General features: G+C 41.2%; 1 protein-coding gene across 1 annotated transcript in view; it reads left to right on the top strand.

Moving 5' to 3' along the window:
* OGDHL (oxoglutarate dehydrogenase L) overlaps nt 1–17,328 on the top strand; it is a 664,251-nt gene that overhangs the window by 269,285 nt on the left and 377,638 nt on the right. The window contains exons 11-12 of the mRNA XM_069240663.1: nt 7,818–7,997; nt 8,721–8,873. Coding sequence (XP_069096764.1) covers nt 7,818–7,997; nt 8,721–8,873 — 333 coding nt within the window. The remainder of the gene's footprint in view (nt 1–7,817; nt 7,998–8,720; nt 8,874–17,328) is intronic.

Raw genomic sequence — 17,328 nt, 5'->3', positions numbered from 1 at the left:
TTGAAAGAGAGCTCACCAAAAATGTTTATACCTGAGACCTATACCCAAGACTTTTTCTTATCTACAGGGTTAGCAGTGCGAGGGGTAGAGTTTTTTTTTTGTCTAGATGGTTAGATTGGGAAGTTAGTGAAATCATTAGAGATAAGGAAGGACAATGGATCCTCTTGAAAGTTCAGGTCCAGGGAGTGTTTATTACCCTTTTCAATTAATATGGCCTAGTCCAAGATAATGACGCTCCCCTGAAGGAATTTTGTTTCTCTGGTGGTGGGTGTGACAAGCCCGTTAATTTTGTGGGGGGGGGGGGGGGGGGGTGATTTTACATTCATACAGGATCTCAAGCTGGATACCTCAAACACATTTTAAAATAGTTGAAACCCAGAACAGCCAAACTGATGACAGCAATAAAAAGTAGTTTAAATTTAATAGATCCATGGCAACTCGACCATAGTGGCCAAGCACAATTTACATGTTTTTCAAGCTGTTATAATACAGTTTCCAGGCTGGGCTATTTTTTTATTTCCAAGTCAGTTAAATGGGAAGGGACCGGGACCTGGGCTAATCCATTTTCAGACCATTTGATGGTTGGGGTTAGCGTGTCAGTTGAGGACATCAGAATTTTAAGGGCATGTTGGTGATTCAATAAACCCTCCTTGTCAATCCGGAATAGGTGAGTAGCACACTAAAATGTATTTAGGAGTTCTTTGAGATTAACCAGGGCACAGCTTTTCGTTTCTCAGTATGGGAATCATTCCTGCATTCCGAGGGCAGATTATTGCTTATAAGTCAGCTCAGAGACGGGTTAGGTCAACAGCTTTCAAGGAACTGCAAGATGCCCTGGATCAAGCACATAAAGCTCTAATTAAGGAGGTGGATGGGTGTAGAATTGACTGTAAGCATAAGTTTGACCAAGCCAGACTTGGGCCCTGCGACTTTTATGTGTGCAAAGAAATTGCCAGCTCAAAAGAATTTCTCCAGCAACACTATGAAGAGAGTCAGCTGGTGGGTAAATTGTTAGCTTGGTCTCTGTGAGGGAAACAAGGAGCGCTGCGGATCAGGGAAATTAAAGATCCAATGTCTAATTTAAATAAAAACGCTGACGATAAAATGGCCCACATTTTTTCACACCATTATCCCAACAGTTACTGCCACAATATGGCTGTTTCTCGACCCAGTCTGGAAGAGTTTTATAGTCAAATTAAGCTTCCAAGTCTGGCAAGGGCCGAGGTCAAGTATAATGTAGCAGATATTACAGTGGAGGCGGTGGCAAAACGCTTCAGCAGATGCCCAATGCCAAGGCAACTGGTATAGATGATATTCGATCTGATGACTATAAGCTACTCCAGAAAGCGTTATTGCCTCAGGTAGTACTTTTAGCTAATCAAATAAGTGATGTTATTAATATTCCAGTGACTTTTAAAGAATCAGTACTCGTAGACTTTCTAAAAAAACTAATATCCTCTCAGTGTCAATTCTTTCTGTCCAATTATCTTACTCAATACTAATTATAAATTACTCGATAAGATTTGGGCATCTCGTATAGTTGATGTTGGGCAGTCTTTGGTCCATAAAGACCACTGTGGAGTTCTGCCAAGCGCATGTTGGCTGCCAATACACAGTATTTGGTTCAGACTATAGACTTCTTGTTCAGTGCCCAGAATGGGGCCGCAATTGCAATGGTCAACGCTGAGAAGGCATTTGATCTGGTGAACTGGGATGCATTTTTTTTGCACTAGAGAAATTTTGATTTTCAGATCAAAATATCTCAATGCTTAAAAGACTATATCAAGGGGCAGAAGCACGTCTCATCATCAATACAAGGCCGTTTGGCAAAGTGAAGATACAATGTGACACCCAGCAGGGGTGTCCAGTGTCCCCTATACTTTTCACACTGTTCATTGATTATTGGCCGAACGCATACAGCGCACTGGCAGTATTACCCCTCCTTTACAAGGGATGTCCAAATTGAAGCTAATCGTGGATGACCTAGTACATTATTTGAATGCCGGCCAGCAAAATATTGAGGGGGCACTTGAGGCTATTCAAGACTATACGAATCCGGGACGCTACAAGATCAAACAGGATAAAATGGAGATATTGCTTTTTTATGCCTGTCCATCAGTGTTGACCCCAGCATTAATCCAGAGTTTTGGTAACAATTGTCCCATAAGGTACCTTGGTAGCATGGTGACGCATAATTATATGGATCTATTCTAACTTAATTATGAAAAAATGCTGCTTAAAGTGAAAAAAGTCTACTTGAAAAATGGTCCCTTCTCCCACTCACGTTACTAGGCAAAACCTCACTAATTAAAATGTCAGCGTTACCATTGTTTTTATTTCTTTTTGCAAATCTGCCTATAAAGGTTAACGACAGTTTTTTAAAAATAATTGGACTCCCTTAATAATACATTTGTATGTAAGATGGAATACATTGACGTATTCCATGTTACAGTTGGATAAAGAGCAGGGAAGTCTGGCTTTACCCGATTTCTTTTCTATTTTAGGCTGCATAGCTGGATACAATGGTTAAAATGGGTCTGGTGGACAGGTGCTCAGTTGGAGGGCTTGATATTTTCTTTATGAGGAAAATGGTTCAGGAGAGTGGAGGTAGTTTGCCCGTATTTCGCAAAATGGCAAAACTGCTAAAAAAATAAAACCAAGGTAAAAGGTGTTAGGTGATATATGCTGGTTTATACAAACGTTTTTTAAATCAAGACAAATTCCGCCCTGTCATTGATTGGTAAGGTTGCAGGCCTGTCAGAGGTTCGATTTGGTAATCACAGAAACTATTTGTAGGATTTGGAATTCTAAAGGGTACTGGACACTTGGTGGTTTTTTTCTTGCCACACGTTTGGCTAATTGGGCGGAGATCATATTCCGAGTGGGGGCTGAGGCCCCTAACATTGGTACAGTTTCAGCCAACTTAAGCCTGATGAACAGCAGTCTTAATGAGATAAAAAAAATTAAGAAGCTATCATCAAATTATGGTACAAAAGTCAGTTCGTCGGAATATGAAATTGGTTTAGGTCTTTATGGAAATATACTGATTCATCATTGATAGAAAGACACCTCACCAAGTTAGAGCATGCAACAGGATGCAGTCTGACAACCAGGGAATGGAACTGTATTTCGATTTTAGGCTATTAATGACTCCGGGCAGCAAATTTTAAAAGAATGTGTTTTCTATCACATTGGTGTGCATACTACACCCCCAAAGCTATCCATACAATGTATTCATCTGTTACTAATGCATGTTTCAAGTGTTTCCAAGAGGAAAAAGTGTACTGGGTACATATTTTTTGATTGCCCCAAACTAGTACCATTCTGGGATCTTGTATTTAGCCAATTGAGCCGAGGAATCCAGTCAACTCTGTCTGTGGATTTGAAGTTGGTACTGTTTGGGGCATTAAATCAAACATCTATCGTTAGCAAGTACATGCTGAGCTTTATTGCTGCATCTTTAGCTGTTGCAAGATCATTGATTCTACAATGTTGGCGCACCACTAAAGTGCCCACTCCTCAGGAGTGGTTGGCAAAGTTAATGGAGGTAGGGCTATTTGCAGAAGCATATGCTAAACGAATGGGATGCCTGAAGGAATATCGGAGCATCTGGGTTCCATTAGACGTGATGAGTCTGTAAGCACCAATACAGCAATGCATTGGTTCTGTGAGGTCTAAAATGCCCAGGGGTTCAGGCTTTATACAAATTGCTTGTGCAGGGTATCACTGCAGTCGATCAAGCCATTTCCATCCAGCACAAACTACTGAAGCACACAGCACATTTGGTGTCAAATTCTATAACTTTCCTTCTCTACTCAATCATGTGTAAATAGCACGTTGTCCTAAATTAAGTATGTGGGGTACTAAAGATTGGTCTTGATTCAGTAGGTCAATATTGTAGAGCATATAAGTACCTCTTTGTATTAATGTACCCTAAAGCTCGCTATTGGGTTTTTGCCATTCGCATTTTTTAAATATTGTTTAATATTGTACAACAAGCTTATATTGGCTCTATATTTGAGTACTGTTAGGCACAACCACTTTAAGAATTTATGCACTTTACTGCAGTAAGAAAAGAAGCTAATTGTGTGAAAAACGTATTGAGTAACACATAGTGTATCATGTTAAATCAGGAGTTTAGGGTGTAAACAATTGGTCCTGATTGAATAGGTTAATATTGTGAAGTATGTAAGACCCCTTAATTATGTATGTGTTTCTACTTTGCCTCTGTAATAAACGGGTTTGGGCTCATTAAAACCTTTGAGTACTGAATCTGGCGTACGCAATGCATTTTATACATTTCTGCACTCTACATAGTCACTTATTGTAGTGAACAAGGAGGTTTGCAGTGTAAAAAGTACTGCGGCACAAAGCACTTTAAGTACTAAATTTTGTAACTCTCTCCTGTACATAGTTATGTTTCACCTGAGTTCTCTTGATTTGTCTATATGAAGTTGCCTGCGTGGTCTTATTATGGATTGTGAAAAATATGCTCAATAAAAAGGATTTTAAAAGAAGGAAAAAAGAACCCTTTAATTAATGTTTTGCTGAACACCTCCTTATGTCGGGCAGTGGTTCCTAAGTCCTGGAGACATGCCTTCTTACTACTCTCCTGAAAAAGTAACTGGAGACCCTGAGGTCTTCTCCAACTGTATGTCTATTTTTCTGCTTCTGGTTCCGAAATAGAGGAAAAAGCTGTAAATGACCAGCTTATCCAGTTTTGAAAAGATAATAATATTTTCCATGAGTCACAGTCAGAGTTTAGACCTTGTTACAGTACTGAACCAGCATTATTGAAGTCTCTGAATTTGTCAAATTGAGTCTTGCTCAAGGGAAGGCCGCCATATGGTCGTACTTGATGTCTGCTGCATTTGATGCAGTCTCACACCCTATATTACTTCAGCTGTTATCTCACTGTGGCATTGGAGGTCCGCCACTGCAATGGAATTTGTCGTAATTATTTGATCATGACCAATTAGTTTTCCTCCCTCCATTCCTATCTTCTTCCATGCCTCTTCTGTTTGGGGTTTCTCAGGGGTCTAGCCAAAGCCTGACTCTTCTTAATATATACTTAGCTCCTTTGGCAAACATTATCCAACATTTGGGATTTAAGATAGTGCCCTGTCCTCAGCTCATACTGTCCTTCTCTGAGGACAACTTGCAATTTACAACAGTCTTTTCAGTTGTGTCTGTTGCGAGTGACAGGTTGGATGAAGCAGAGTTGCCTTAAGCTAAACGCCACTAAAATGAAGGTTCTACTTTTCCACTGTTCATCTTCCTTTTGTACCAGTTGGCCTTTGAAACTTGGTCCACTGGGTCTTCTTGTCTCCGGTGATGGAGGCCAGGAATTTGGGGTCAGATTCGAAAATGAACTCTTTTGCCCCACACGTGAAGGCTCTCGGGTGTGCCTGCTTTTCAGTTTTAAAAAGTTCCTAAACCTGTTTCCAGAATGTGCCAGGAAAACTATAGTTCACACTTTGATTACCTCCAGCCATGGTTATGCAAATATTGTTTATCTTGGCCTTCTGTAATACCTTCTCTAGCATCTACAGCTAGTTTAGTATGCTGAAGCTCGGCTGCTTTTCAATATCCAAAGACAGCAACCTATCTCAGCACACCTAAGGCTGCTACATCAGCTGCCAGTTTATAAGCATATTTCTTTAAAATGTCTATTTCTCACATTCCATGCCTTTCATAATGGTTTATTTCAGAGAGAAAATTCAACTCTATGCCCCTTCCAGATCCCTAAGATCTTCCATTAAACTGTTACTCAGGGTTCCCCCTGTTAGGCATGCACTTTTGGGAGGCCATTCTGTTACTCATCTGGCCCCTAAAATATGGAAAACCATGCCATTTTCTTTTAGGTCATCTCCGGATGAATGCTCTTTTACGATGAGGCTTAAAATTCAACTCTTTAAGTTGTGTTTATCCCCATCATCTTTATTTTCTACATAGAGTGGCAGGACGTCTTTGACAGCTGTACGCATTATAAGTGGTATATTCATTATTCATTCATATTCATATACAATGCTTAGGAAAGAGTCTCCAGACCTATTTTGAGCATTGATCAAATTCCTTGTGACTTACACCAACAGTGTGTGTTTTATGTAGGTATACCGGGTTCAACTCATCCTGCAGGAACAACAAAGCCATGTTTTAATAAGATGTATCTGTAGGTAATACTTGACATCATGCACAGATTTTTGATGATAGAGACCTTTAAAGTGACAACCTTTTTTTAAATTCCAGTATCATGGTCACTGGATTCACAAGCCACATGCATTCATTTATAGATTCAGATAATCTCATTGGAACCTCTTTGCTTTGTGTTTGATGATGCACCCCATTTGCAATGCTGGTTTGTGTAGTTCTGCATTACAACGGCAGAAGGGTTCGTCTTTCTAAAGAAGCATCTATTGGGGCTACTTTTTGCAAAGCCCTGGTTTTTTGATCACCCACCCAGATGAGATCTACAGCAAACAGTAAAGCTTCAGTTCATCAGCTCAGTCTTGGGTAACTGGCTATAGGCAAGGCTTCTAACATTTAGTGTCTGGTACTAGAGATGCCCCTAGATTTTGCAATTGCATTTGAGTCACTCTGATGTTTGGGTGGAGGACCCAGGGGTTGTAAATTGAACCATCTTACAGTGTCACAGTTTCTTCCTATCTAAACATAATCGGTGACAGAAAACTAAGGGCCTGATTTAGAGTTTGGTGGACGGGTTACTCTGTCACAAACGTGACAGATATCCCATCCGCCATTTTGCAATTCCCATAGGATATAATGAGATCGTAGTACGGATGTCTGTCATGTTTGTGACAGAGTGAGCCCTTCCTCCAAACTCTAAATCAGCCCCCAGTTCTGTTATTTTTTTTAAAGTGGTGTCTTCCGGAGCAAGATGATTTTCCTGTTCTAGAATTCAACCACAATATAATCTCTGTAAAAAAATGTTCCCTTTGTGCAATTTCCACAAAAACAGCTACTTTCAAATGTTAGTTGCTGGAAATTTTCACTTCCATGTACACAGCATTTGTGCTTGAATGCAGGATATTTCCTGACATTTTTCACATGAGAAAAAAAAACTAATTTAATTAATGGACAACGCCCTGTTGTGACAGAATGAGGGTTAGTTCAGTAAAAATGTGTATGCAAAAATAAACTCCTCATATGACCTTCTGATTTTGCTGCAGTAACTTGTTTGTGATTTTGGATTGAGTTGAAGTTTTTCAAACACTGCTTGCTGGCATGTTCTTGAGGCCTTTGTGTGTATTAAATAGGGATTGTTGGGCAGTAGCTATACCTGACATCACTCACATTCCTTTTCATGCCACGCAGTCTGTAGCCATCTGAGTCCAAAATGATTTTTGATGTTTCCTGACAGTTCTTTTCCTGGGGACTTTAAGTGCTTGAGGAAATGATCCTGTTAAGTATGGCGTGAAAAGTAAAGGTAACAGATATTTTTTTAATAAGTAGCCACCCACTTGAAATGTATAATTTACCAAGGAAACTCAGATCTATGCAGTTCATTATTTCTTCACTTTTGGGTAAAACTGCATCTTCAACAAAATCTTTTTTTGTTCCTTTTCTGTCTATCCGCCTATTGTTTTTGGATCTGAAACAACCATGTTCAAGGTCTTCTGGGCTTGTGTAGGTACTTTGAAAGCTCTGAATAACATAACAATGAACATAACATAAATCTTGTTGTATGACATGAAATCATGAGCCCTTCAATCTGTGATTGAATATCAGTGACTTAGAAGAGTAGCTTGAACTTCAGACAAAGTAGTAGTCAAGTGACAATTTTGTTTGTTTTTTAGATTGGATTCACCACTGATCCCCGAATGGCACGCTCCTCTCCTTACCCAACAGATGTCGCACGTGTGGTCAATGCTCCCATTTTCCATGTGAATGCTGATGATCCTGAAGCAGTGATGTATGTGTGCAACGTTGCCGCGGAATGGAGGCACACCTTCAACAAAGATGTAGTGATAGACTTGGTGAGTGTGCATTTCCTTAATGTTATTTGTATAGCAAGTAAATGGCTTCCAACATGGATATGTACCCTTACACGTTTCCTTGCATACATTTACAGTGATAGTGAAAATGTCTTATAGTATTGAATGGAGTAAAGTCTGTTGCCATGTGGTGCCATGTTAGGATAAATCTAACAAGCTGTGAATGTTTTTTTCCATGTAATAACTGTTTACACAATTTCTATAACTATTCATAAAACTGGTTTTGAGCAGATTATGGCCTCACAGATATGGCATGGCAATTTGGATCACTGTGATTCAGTAGCCTGGGTATTCCTGTCTTCTCTGTTGGCCATTGTTTCTCTTGGCCTTGGAACAATCCAAACAATCATTATGAATGACCTTTTGACATTCATAATGATTTTACTTTAATTGTCTAACTACTGTCTACAAGGATTGTCTAACTACTGCTTGATTGTCTTCAGATTTTCCTATAGAAAGTTACAACTTGTTTGTGTATCCTGTTGTGTCATATTATATGTTCTCTGTGAAGTTTTTGGTGTTTCATTCTTTGTTCTATTTGAAGTTTCAATCCATGCAAAGAAGTCTGAACATTTATTATGTATAGATCAATGTTTTTCAAAGTGGTTTGTTAACAACATCTTTGTCATGATTTTTCAACCCTTCATTACACTTCGGTGTCCCACTTTTTCTTCTGGTTGGGATAATTGAGCATACTCTTTGCAGGTCTGCTACCGGCGAAGCGGTCACAATGAAATGGATGAACCCATGTTCACCCAGCCTCTGATGTACAAGCAGATCCACAAGCAGGTTCCAGTGCTAAAAAAGTATGCAGACAAGCTAATTGCGGATGGAACTGTGACCCTGCAAGAATTTGAGGTATAGAGTGCCCCAAATAATCCTGTGTGTCTTTGGTTGTTAGTGACTGTTGTGTGACTTTTCTTTTGTAAAAACTAAAAGGTGGTGGGTTAATTATTCATTCATTGATTTCATGTGATGTACCAGAAGTAAAATTAAGCATCCTTCGATATAATGTTGTTACCCTGAGCTCAGTTTGACCAAAGAGAAATGGCTGATGTCCACATTTCATTGTAAGGCATCAGTGTGCCAACAGTAATCCAACTTGACTATTTTATAAGTAGATAAAACAAACAGTTGAAAAAAAAGTATGGCACCGAATGATTGCACATCATAAATTATAACAGTTTTCTTCTTTCATGTAGTATGTTGCATAACACTAATAACATTTAGATGTATAAAATCAGTAAGCAAAAAACAGAAACATTTGTTGTTTTTTATTCCCATGTGTACAACTTTATCAGTATACAAGTCGTAGTAACTGTGGTGCTTGCTAAGGAGTGCTTAATTTCTAAACAAAAATCACATTTTAATCATGATCCTACACTATGTGTTTAGAGGAGTCGTCACTCATTTTAAGATCCATTAGTGCTCCGGCAAGCAAGTGGGTTTTTGGTGTGAGCACCACCTTACAGAACATTTGTCTCACTCCACCACACCTTGAGATTGCGCACTGTTGCACAGCAGTTTCCAGCTAGGAAATTTTAGGGATAAAAAATAACGCAAATGGCAAATGCTGCTATTTACGTGCCACAGACTCGTAAAAAAAGGAAGAAAGCAGAGGCACTGGGGTGCTCCACAGAAAAATAAAAAAGAACTAAGAAGTGGGCGCCAACCAACGTCAATGACATTTTCATTTCCATCACACCCTTCTCCTAGTCAGCCATGATACAGTGCCTCACTTCGTAATAAACCACAGAATTGTAGGAAATTGAGGGACAAGAAAAAACAAAGAGAATAGAGGACCTAACTCACAAATGAAACTGAAAACTGTTTGGTTGAGTTTCTCTGTGGTAATGATATTGTCATGTTGCAGGTAGTGGTGAATTTCCCAGGAAAAAAGCCTAGACGTGCTTTAGAATTTTTTTTTACATATTCATGTTAACAGTAAATGCTACTCCCTTGTAATCTAGATCTTTAGCATTAGCTTTATTGGTTATGACATACTTTTAAGTTTTTGCAATCCCAGAAGGAATTCTTGCTAATGAAAGCTGCTATATGAGTCAAGTGTCCTAGTGCTATAGGATATATGGTGCATGCTTATTTACTTTGAAGCATACTTCATGAACCATATTTTTTGTTCTAGCTGCATTGTCTGTAAGAGTTTTTGTGTTTGCTAAACAAGAACCCAAACATTGAACATATCATTCTTATTGCTTAGTTCAGTGCTTCTTGAAGGTGAAAGGAAGTGTTCCAACCAAATGTAACTTTTCTCACACAAAATACCTTATTTCTGTTTGTAAAATACACATATCTTTATGTGAAACCACAGTACAGTGCTTTTTGGTGCTATATACAGTCAGTTGTTTGAGGCATGCAAAACTCTTTGTTATGAGACCTACTCTGCAGATGCCACTGTGCCACATAGAAATGGAAGTTGACCCCACAGTCTCCAACTGGAACATTAGGACTTTTGGGATTCGCCCAGGTCTTGCACTTTGCTTCAAAGTGCTACTCAAGCCACACAGCAATGCATCGTGACTTGCAGGGGTCAGGGATCCATAGGAAATGATTTCCTGAATTGCTAGACATTTCTGTATACATTTCCTTCTTTACATTGGTGTACAGTCATCAGAAATGTGTGACAGCTGAGCCTAGGTATTCCAACCAGATATGTTTCTCAGACTTCCTAATTTTAAGCAAGAAGGAAGACTCAACCAACTTCCCCCCGCCTTCGACAGTGGCGCTAGATCCCTCCTGTCTTCAGAAGTAAGAAGGGTTTCTTCATTCCACACATACAGTTCGAATGTTCAGTGCCTCGTTCTCTTCCAGAGGATCCTCATCAATAGTCATAAACATTGAATATTCCTGCCCCCGTGCGGGGATCCCGGAGCATATGTAAAACACACATGTAAAAGTATGAAATAAACATGAAAAAATGACATTTTAGTAAATAATTTTCATACAAGAATCATGTATACATGTGCTTAATAGCAATGCAGTCTATGTTGATAAACAGGCTAAAATGCTTTATTTTAAAAAATAAAGTGGCTCAGTGGCTCTGAGGCAAACACACAATGCAGACAGAGTGTGGATCTGACTGGGCCTTCTTCTTCCCACAGGAAGGGCACTTCACAAAAAGAGAAGGCATTTTCCAGACAGGAAAAAATCCCTTCACTCAGAAAAAGGGTGAAAACGGCGAGTGAAGGTGGAAAAATAAGGTTTTTGAATATTTTTCTCTGAAAAACTCAGAAAAAACTTGATCTCAATGCTCCAGTATCCTCTCAGAAGAAGCCGGAAAAAAGTACTGAACTAACTGTGAACCAACTCTCACCCCACCTTCACCCCTGAGGCATGGTGGGATACTGGAGGTGCTCAGGGTCTTAAAGGCACGGTGCCAAATTTTGTGATTCTGCTGTATTGTTGCATGCAGCCTATTGGCTAATAATGCTTTGTTATTTTCAATGTAGTTTTTCTCTTTTCAGATGTGTTGCTTGTATTTTCTGTGCCTTCCAATTTGGCTTCAGAAAGATTTGTAATTATAATGGAGAGTGTTAATGCAGTGGTTCCCAAACTTTTGACTTCCGTGGACCCCCACATTATGATTACTGGAACCCGGGGACCCCCACTGAATCATTATTGGAACCCGAGGACCCCCCACTGAGTCATTACTAATAGCTGGGGGCCTAATCTGTTAATATTATTTAATTTTCCCAGCAGTCGGGGACTCCCTAAGGAGGCTTCGCGGACCCCCAGGGGTCCCCGGACCACAGGTTGGGAACCACTTTGTTAATGTATTTAAAAAATAAATAAAAACTCCATAGAAATAAAGCATTTTAGCCTGTTTATCAACATAGACTGCATTGCTATTAAGCACATTTATACATGATTCTTGTATGAAAATTATTTACTAAACATTTTATTTTTTCATATATATTTCATACTTATACACGTGTGTTTTTACATATGGTCCGGGATCCCCGCACGGGGCGGGAATATTCAATGTTTATTACTTTGATGAGGATACCCCTGGAAGAGAACTAGGATTTACAGGTAAGTAACTTATCCTTCCCGAGGAACTGCCATTCAGTCTCTTAAACCTGTATCCTCCTGTTGTTGAAGATCCATAAAAGTGTACCAGATCACAGGACAGATGAAAGGGCACTGAGTTATTTTAGTGTTCCGTAAAAAAAATTAAGTTCTCTCACTGTTAACATAGTTTCTTACATATTATGCACTTGACTCACAGATGCTGTAGAGAGCACTGGGGTGTGTAGGGTTTTTGGTACTGTGTGGAGATGGATGACACAGATACATATCTTTGGTAGAAACCTCTGAAGTATGTAAAAAGGAACATAGATAATCAACAGTGCTTTAAAATTGTATTATTGGTTGTCAGTGGGCCATATAAAAGCCAGTAATACAGCATGTAAGTGGGCATTAGAAGACACTCAGAAACTGTTCACAGCGTTCCAGTGAGACTGTTTCGAAATCAGAAACATATTCTGTTTGTTAATAAACACAAGGCAGTTATTCACAGCTATTCATGCCTTTTCTCATGATTATTTTCTTCTTTCCTAAGCCCCTTTTTAGGTCTGGCAATACATACTTTGAAAGTGACTTGCTGTGATGGTTTAGTGCTAAGTGAACCACTGTGGTCGAATATACATCTTTGGTTTGTGTGACTCATGGTGGAAAATCACGTTATAATGCATGGTAAATGCACCCTCATTATCCTAGAACAAAGGCAGCTTTTGTGACGTTTATGGGGCAGCACTGTGTCACATATAATAATTTTGAAAACACTACTGTCTGGCTGTACCCCTAAGAAAAGATGTACAGATATGCAACAGTTGCTTATATTTATTTGGAATTGTAGCCCTCCCAGCGTATGTGCAGTGCTTTGCATCATCTTAAAATAAAAGAGCATTTGCACTAGGGTGAGAACTTGAACGTGAATTAGTGATGTATATTGATTTGAATAGTGAAACCTATACAGCTAAGTAACACATGAACATTAAACATTGCAGGTTAGTAGACACATTATAAATACAATATTGTACATGGAATTTGGCTATGTCAAAGAATGAGGTGGATATATAATCTTAAACTCTTCTGCTCCCAATATCCCCTTGAAAATGTGAGCTTAATCGAAGTTAGAGAAAACCATGCACTCACACCAAGGTTAGAATAAGGCCTCTCCTACTCAGAAATACTCTTTAACTGCTCCTTGTGGTTATCCAAAGCAATCTCCTCACACCAGAAAGTCCGAATCTAAAATGGTGCTAGTGGCCTTTATGTGGAGCAAGCACTATCAAACTCAGCATGGAACCAGCTGAACATACAGCAACATACAGTTGTATCACCTGTATTGCTAGAGCCCTCTTTGTTGTGGGGGTCACCTCTGAATGACAAAGTCGCTGAACAGCTTGCAAGAATGCAAGGGGATCAAACCAGCATCCCAGTATGCACCTCAGGTTTGGACATACTACCTGGTGGTTCAACGTTCTGTTGGCTGGAGAGACCCTTCCTTCTAGTCCTTGGATAGTTCTTGGGTGGACCCGTAAGAACACAGACGAACGAAACATGACAGAAAACTTCCAACTAGCCACACCCATCATTACTGATGGGAGATGCAACATCAAGGTAGGTGAAATCACCTGTGAAGTAGGAAAGGTGAGATGAGCAAGTATGATCAGGAATGACATAATTGCTTACAACATAATGTGGAGCTCTTGTGCCCTGACTGTAATACTGCTGATGGCCACCAGACAGCAACATATCAGTTGGAGGGTGGTGTCATTAAGGAATTCAAATGTGTGCCTGATCTTGGAATGAAAGACTGATACGTTTGATATTGGATTTTCCCCATGGGTAATGTCATAATTGTGGTACTGACGTGGTTTACTAAAGGGCACCCCTGAGATGGATCAGGTGAAATTCCGAATTCTCTGTAGAGGGATTCTGACTGGTACACAAGGGAGCTACTCCCAGCTCTTCTCTCCTAGTAGGAAGAAACAGGAGTTTGGAGGAATATGTACTGCATGAGACTACTGGAACCCAGGTGGGGAAAAGTGGAAGACTTGCCCCAGAAGGAAGAATGAGAAGTAGAATGGCCAACCAAGGATATAAGTAACTCATGCAACCCCCAAGGCCCAAATGATCTATTCCTGGAGATTTAGAAGTGATTAGGCATAGGATGATAAAGGAAGACTCAGCACTCAGACAGGTGGATTTGAGAACGTGACTGATTGATTTCCAGGAAGATTGAAACTCATCTTCAGGAGGTAAATGAAGGAAGAGAAGAGGGGATTATCTGTTACAAAGGCGAGGCTCAACATTGATCCCTCTAATGTGGGGGACAAAAGGGTCGAATATGAGACATTTTCAGAAATTGTACAGCGTTGATACATTCTCAACTGACTCTTACTGTTCTACCCTTCAATGAAGCACTGTTGGAGCCTGGAATAGCTGCCTCGAAGAAGGTATTTGAAAGCCAAGCAGACCATAACCAAATCAGTCACCAACACAAGCTTACACCCTGTGATATGATATTCTGAAGTTCTTCTCACACGTCTCTCCATGGAGTCTAGCGGCTCATGCTTCCTCTGTGAATTTGAACACAAATGCCTTTTCACACCCTCTGGGAGCTAACTAAACTGACTGACTGTTTACCGACCAGATGAAAAAGTAATTCTCTGATCTGGTCAAGACAGTTTGGATGCAAAGTGCAGCTGTGATTCAGCAGATATTATGAATTGATGCATGAACGCGGCTGTCACACTACCTCACCACTTTTGAATGTTTTTCACTGGATTCTCAGGAGAGGTTCAGACGACTCATCTATATCCCCTTCAGTGGAAAGCAGCTGTTTGGAGAGAAGACTGACTTCTCCCTGGAGCGATTCAAGAACAGCAGAGCTACAGCCTGCTTGTTGGGAAAAGCCTTTCCTGTGAAACATTTCCTCTAGCAATATAGAAAGTTTTGAGGCTTTTCCAGGACTTAGCGTTTTTGGCAAAGCCAACCTTTGCAGCTAAACCAAACAACCCAGCAAATGCACCCTTACTTTTGCAGGTGGGGGGCTAGAGAAGATGTCATCATCCCCTCCCAATGCCACCACCGTCTGTTGGATGGAGGATCACCCATTCACCCACCTATTAGGGGTGATAACTATGGATTGCTGAGTAATTCCAACTAATTTGTGCTCTGTCTTTTCTACACACTCCTCTGATTGCCCTCCTTTCACCAGGGCGTGCTGTCTGGCACACACCTTGATTTTTGAGCTGGACATTAATGCCCTACTGAACAAAGGATATAGAAGTAGTGCTAATGAAAGAAATGGGCACACAATTTTATTACCTTCATTTTTCGGCCACCAATAAGGATGTGGTATGAGACGCATCCTCGACCTTAGCCTCTTGAACCTTTGTGTTCTGCATTGTAGCTTTAAGATGCAGGCCTTGAGCCCACAGTGAGGGAGATTGACTGTTGTTCTTGGACCTCCTGTTGGAGGTTGGCCCTCTATGTAGTGTACAAAATCGAGCACACTATGCAGAGGGTCTGGCCAACCACACGTTGGTTTCCAGAGGTAAAAATGAGATCACCTAATGCTCCAATTTTTAAGGTAGCTAGTCAAGCAGTTAGGCTAATCCAGGAGATGTGCTAAGCATTTGCTGTAGTCACAAAACCAGTCATGCACCACACACACTCAATGAATAACTAGAGACGAGAATTTATAAAAATACTTCAGACTTTTATATACATTTTAAGACAGGGATCTTTAAAATACGTTAAGTACTTTTAAAGTTTTAGCAAAGTTAGTCTTTCTGTGCGTAACTACGCACCATTGGAATCAATGCACAGTCATCTTTAAAGATGCAGTAAAAATTCACACACTTGAGTTACCAGTCTCTTCTCTTGCATGGTGGTCGCAGCAGTCGATGGTCACACTGTGCCAGCTGGAGAGTCTCTGGTGGCTCCCGGTTCCGGCCGGAGCAGCGTTGGAGAGGTTCTTTGCACAGGCACAGGGCCACCTGGAGGACCCACTTGGAAAAGGAGCTGGTTTGCAGGTGTAAAGATGGTGCCTTGGTGTCTCCTTGGGATGTTGAGGTCGTAAGGGGGTGGGGATCTGGCGCACACAGCAGATCCTGCGATGCAAGGCCCAGGGCGGCCAGGTGCAGGGTGAGTTGGAGGTCCAGGAGCTGTGCGCAACGGAGTCCTTTGGAGCTGGAGGTGAGTCACTTTGAGGGCTTCTTACAGGACAACAGGAGCACTCTGGTTGGAGGTCCGTGGTGCTCCTGATGTCCCTCGGCTGGGGCTTCCTCCTGATACTTTTTCAGCTCTGGGGGAGCTGGTTTTCTGCTTGTCCCACGTCAGCTGACCAATACCCAGGGTATTGGTGTAACACAGCCACTAGAGGGCGCAGTGCCACCAAACTTGGCACAGTTGTAGGTCACATCCGGGCAGGTGTCGGTGTGTCGTCTGGTCCGGCTGTGACTTTCGGTCGCAGAGTTATTGGCGATTCAGTGAAGTGACCCTCACTGGTTTGTTGGTCCTTTGCAGGTTTCTTGATTTACTTGAGTGGTGCCTCCACTCAGGAGGGAGATCTGGGATGATTCTTGAAGCCTGGGGGTCCCCTGGGTTTCTTGGGGTCGGTCCAGTGTCCAGCTCCTCCGCAGAGTCGATTTTCAGGTCCTGGCTGCAGCAGGCAGGGTTTGGCACCTTTTCTTGTGCAGCAAGTCCTCAGTTCTCTTGTTATGATCTTCTTTTGGTTCTGGTCTTTCTTCTTCGAATCCTTTTCAAATCTGATTTCTTGGTCTAGGGGAGCCCACTAAATACTGAATTTAGTGGGCGTTTTAGGGAGAACCTGGTAGTGTGGGGCACTTACACTTGGGTGGCGACACCCAGTACAGTGACCACTTCTTGTGGGAATGGTCACTTCCCTAAACCTGATTGGCTATTTTCCTCCATTCCAAGATTGAGAAAAATGAAATGAAGGCTCCACTTCGCCTGCAAGCCACTTAGGGGTGGTGCAGGCTAGGTGAGGCCACTCCTTCTACCCTTTGTGTGGTTTCCTGCCTTTGCTCACTCCAAAAGTGTGGGTTTGCAAAGGGGGAGGCGATCTGTTGCTAGCAGCAGGCCTGGGGGTCGAGATTCAAGGGCGGCAGCTCCTTGCCAGGGCAGTGCACATTCCTGTGAGAGGCGGAGTTAGCTCCACCACCCAGGAAGTGCTTTGTTTCACAAACCAGAGAGACAGGGCTCTCCCCCAGGGTTTGGGTATTGGCTGTTTGGATGTGGCAGGCTTGCTGGAACCAGT

The sequence above is a fragment of the Pleurodeles waltl genome, chromosome 6 (assembly GCF_031143425.1).
Source record: "Pleurodeles waltl isolate 20211129_DDA chromosome 6, aPleWal1.hap1.20221129, whole genome shotgun sequence".
NCBI classification, from domain to species: domain Eukaryota; kingdom Metazoa; phylum Chordata; class Amphibia; order Caudata; family Salamandridae; genus Pleurodeles; species Pleurodeles waltl.
Note: the sequence above shows the minus strand (reverse complement) of the source record. Positions and strands in the feature narration are given on the sequence as shown.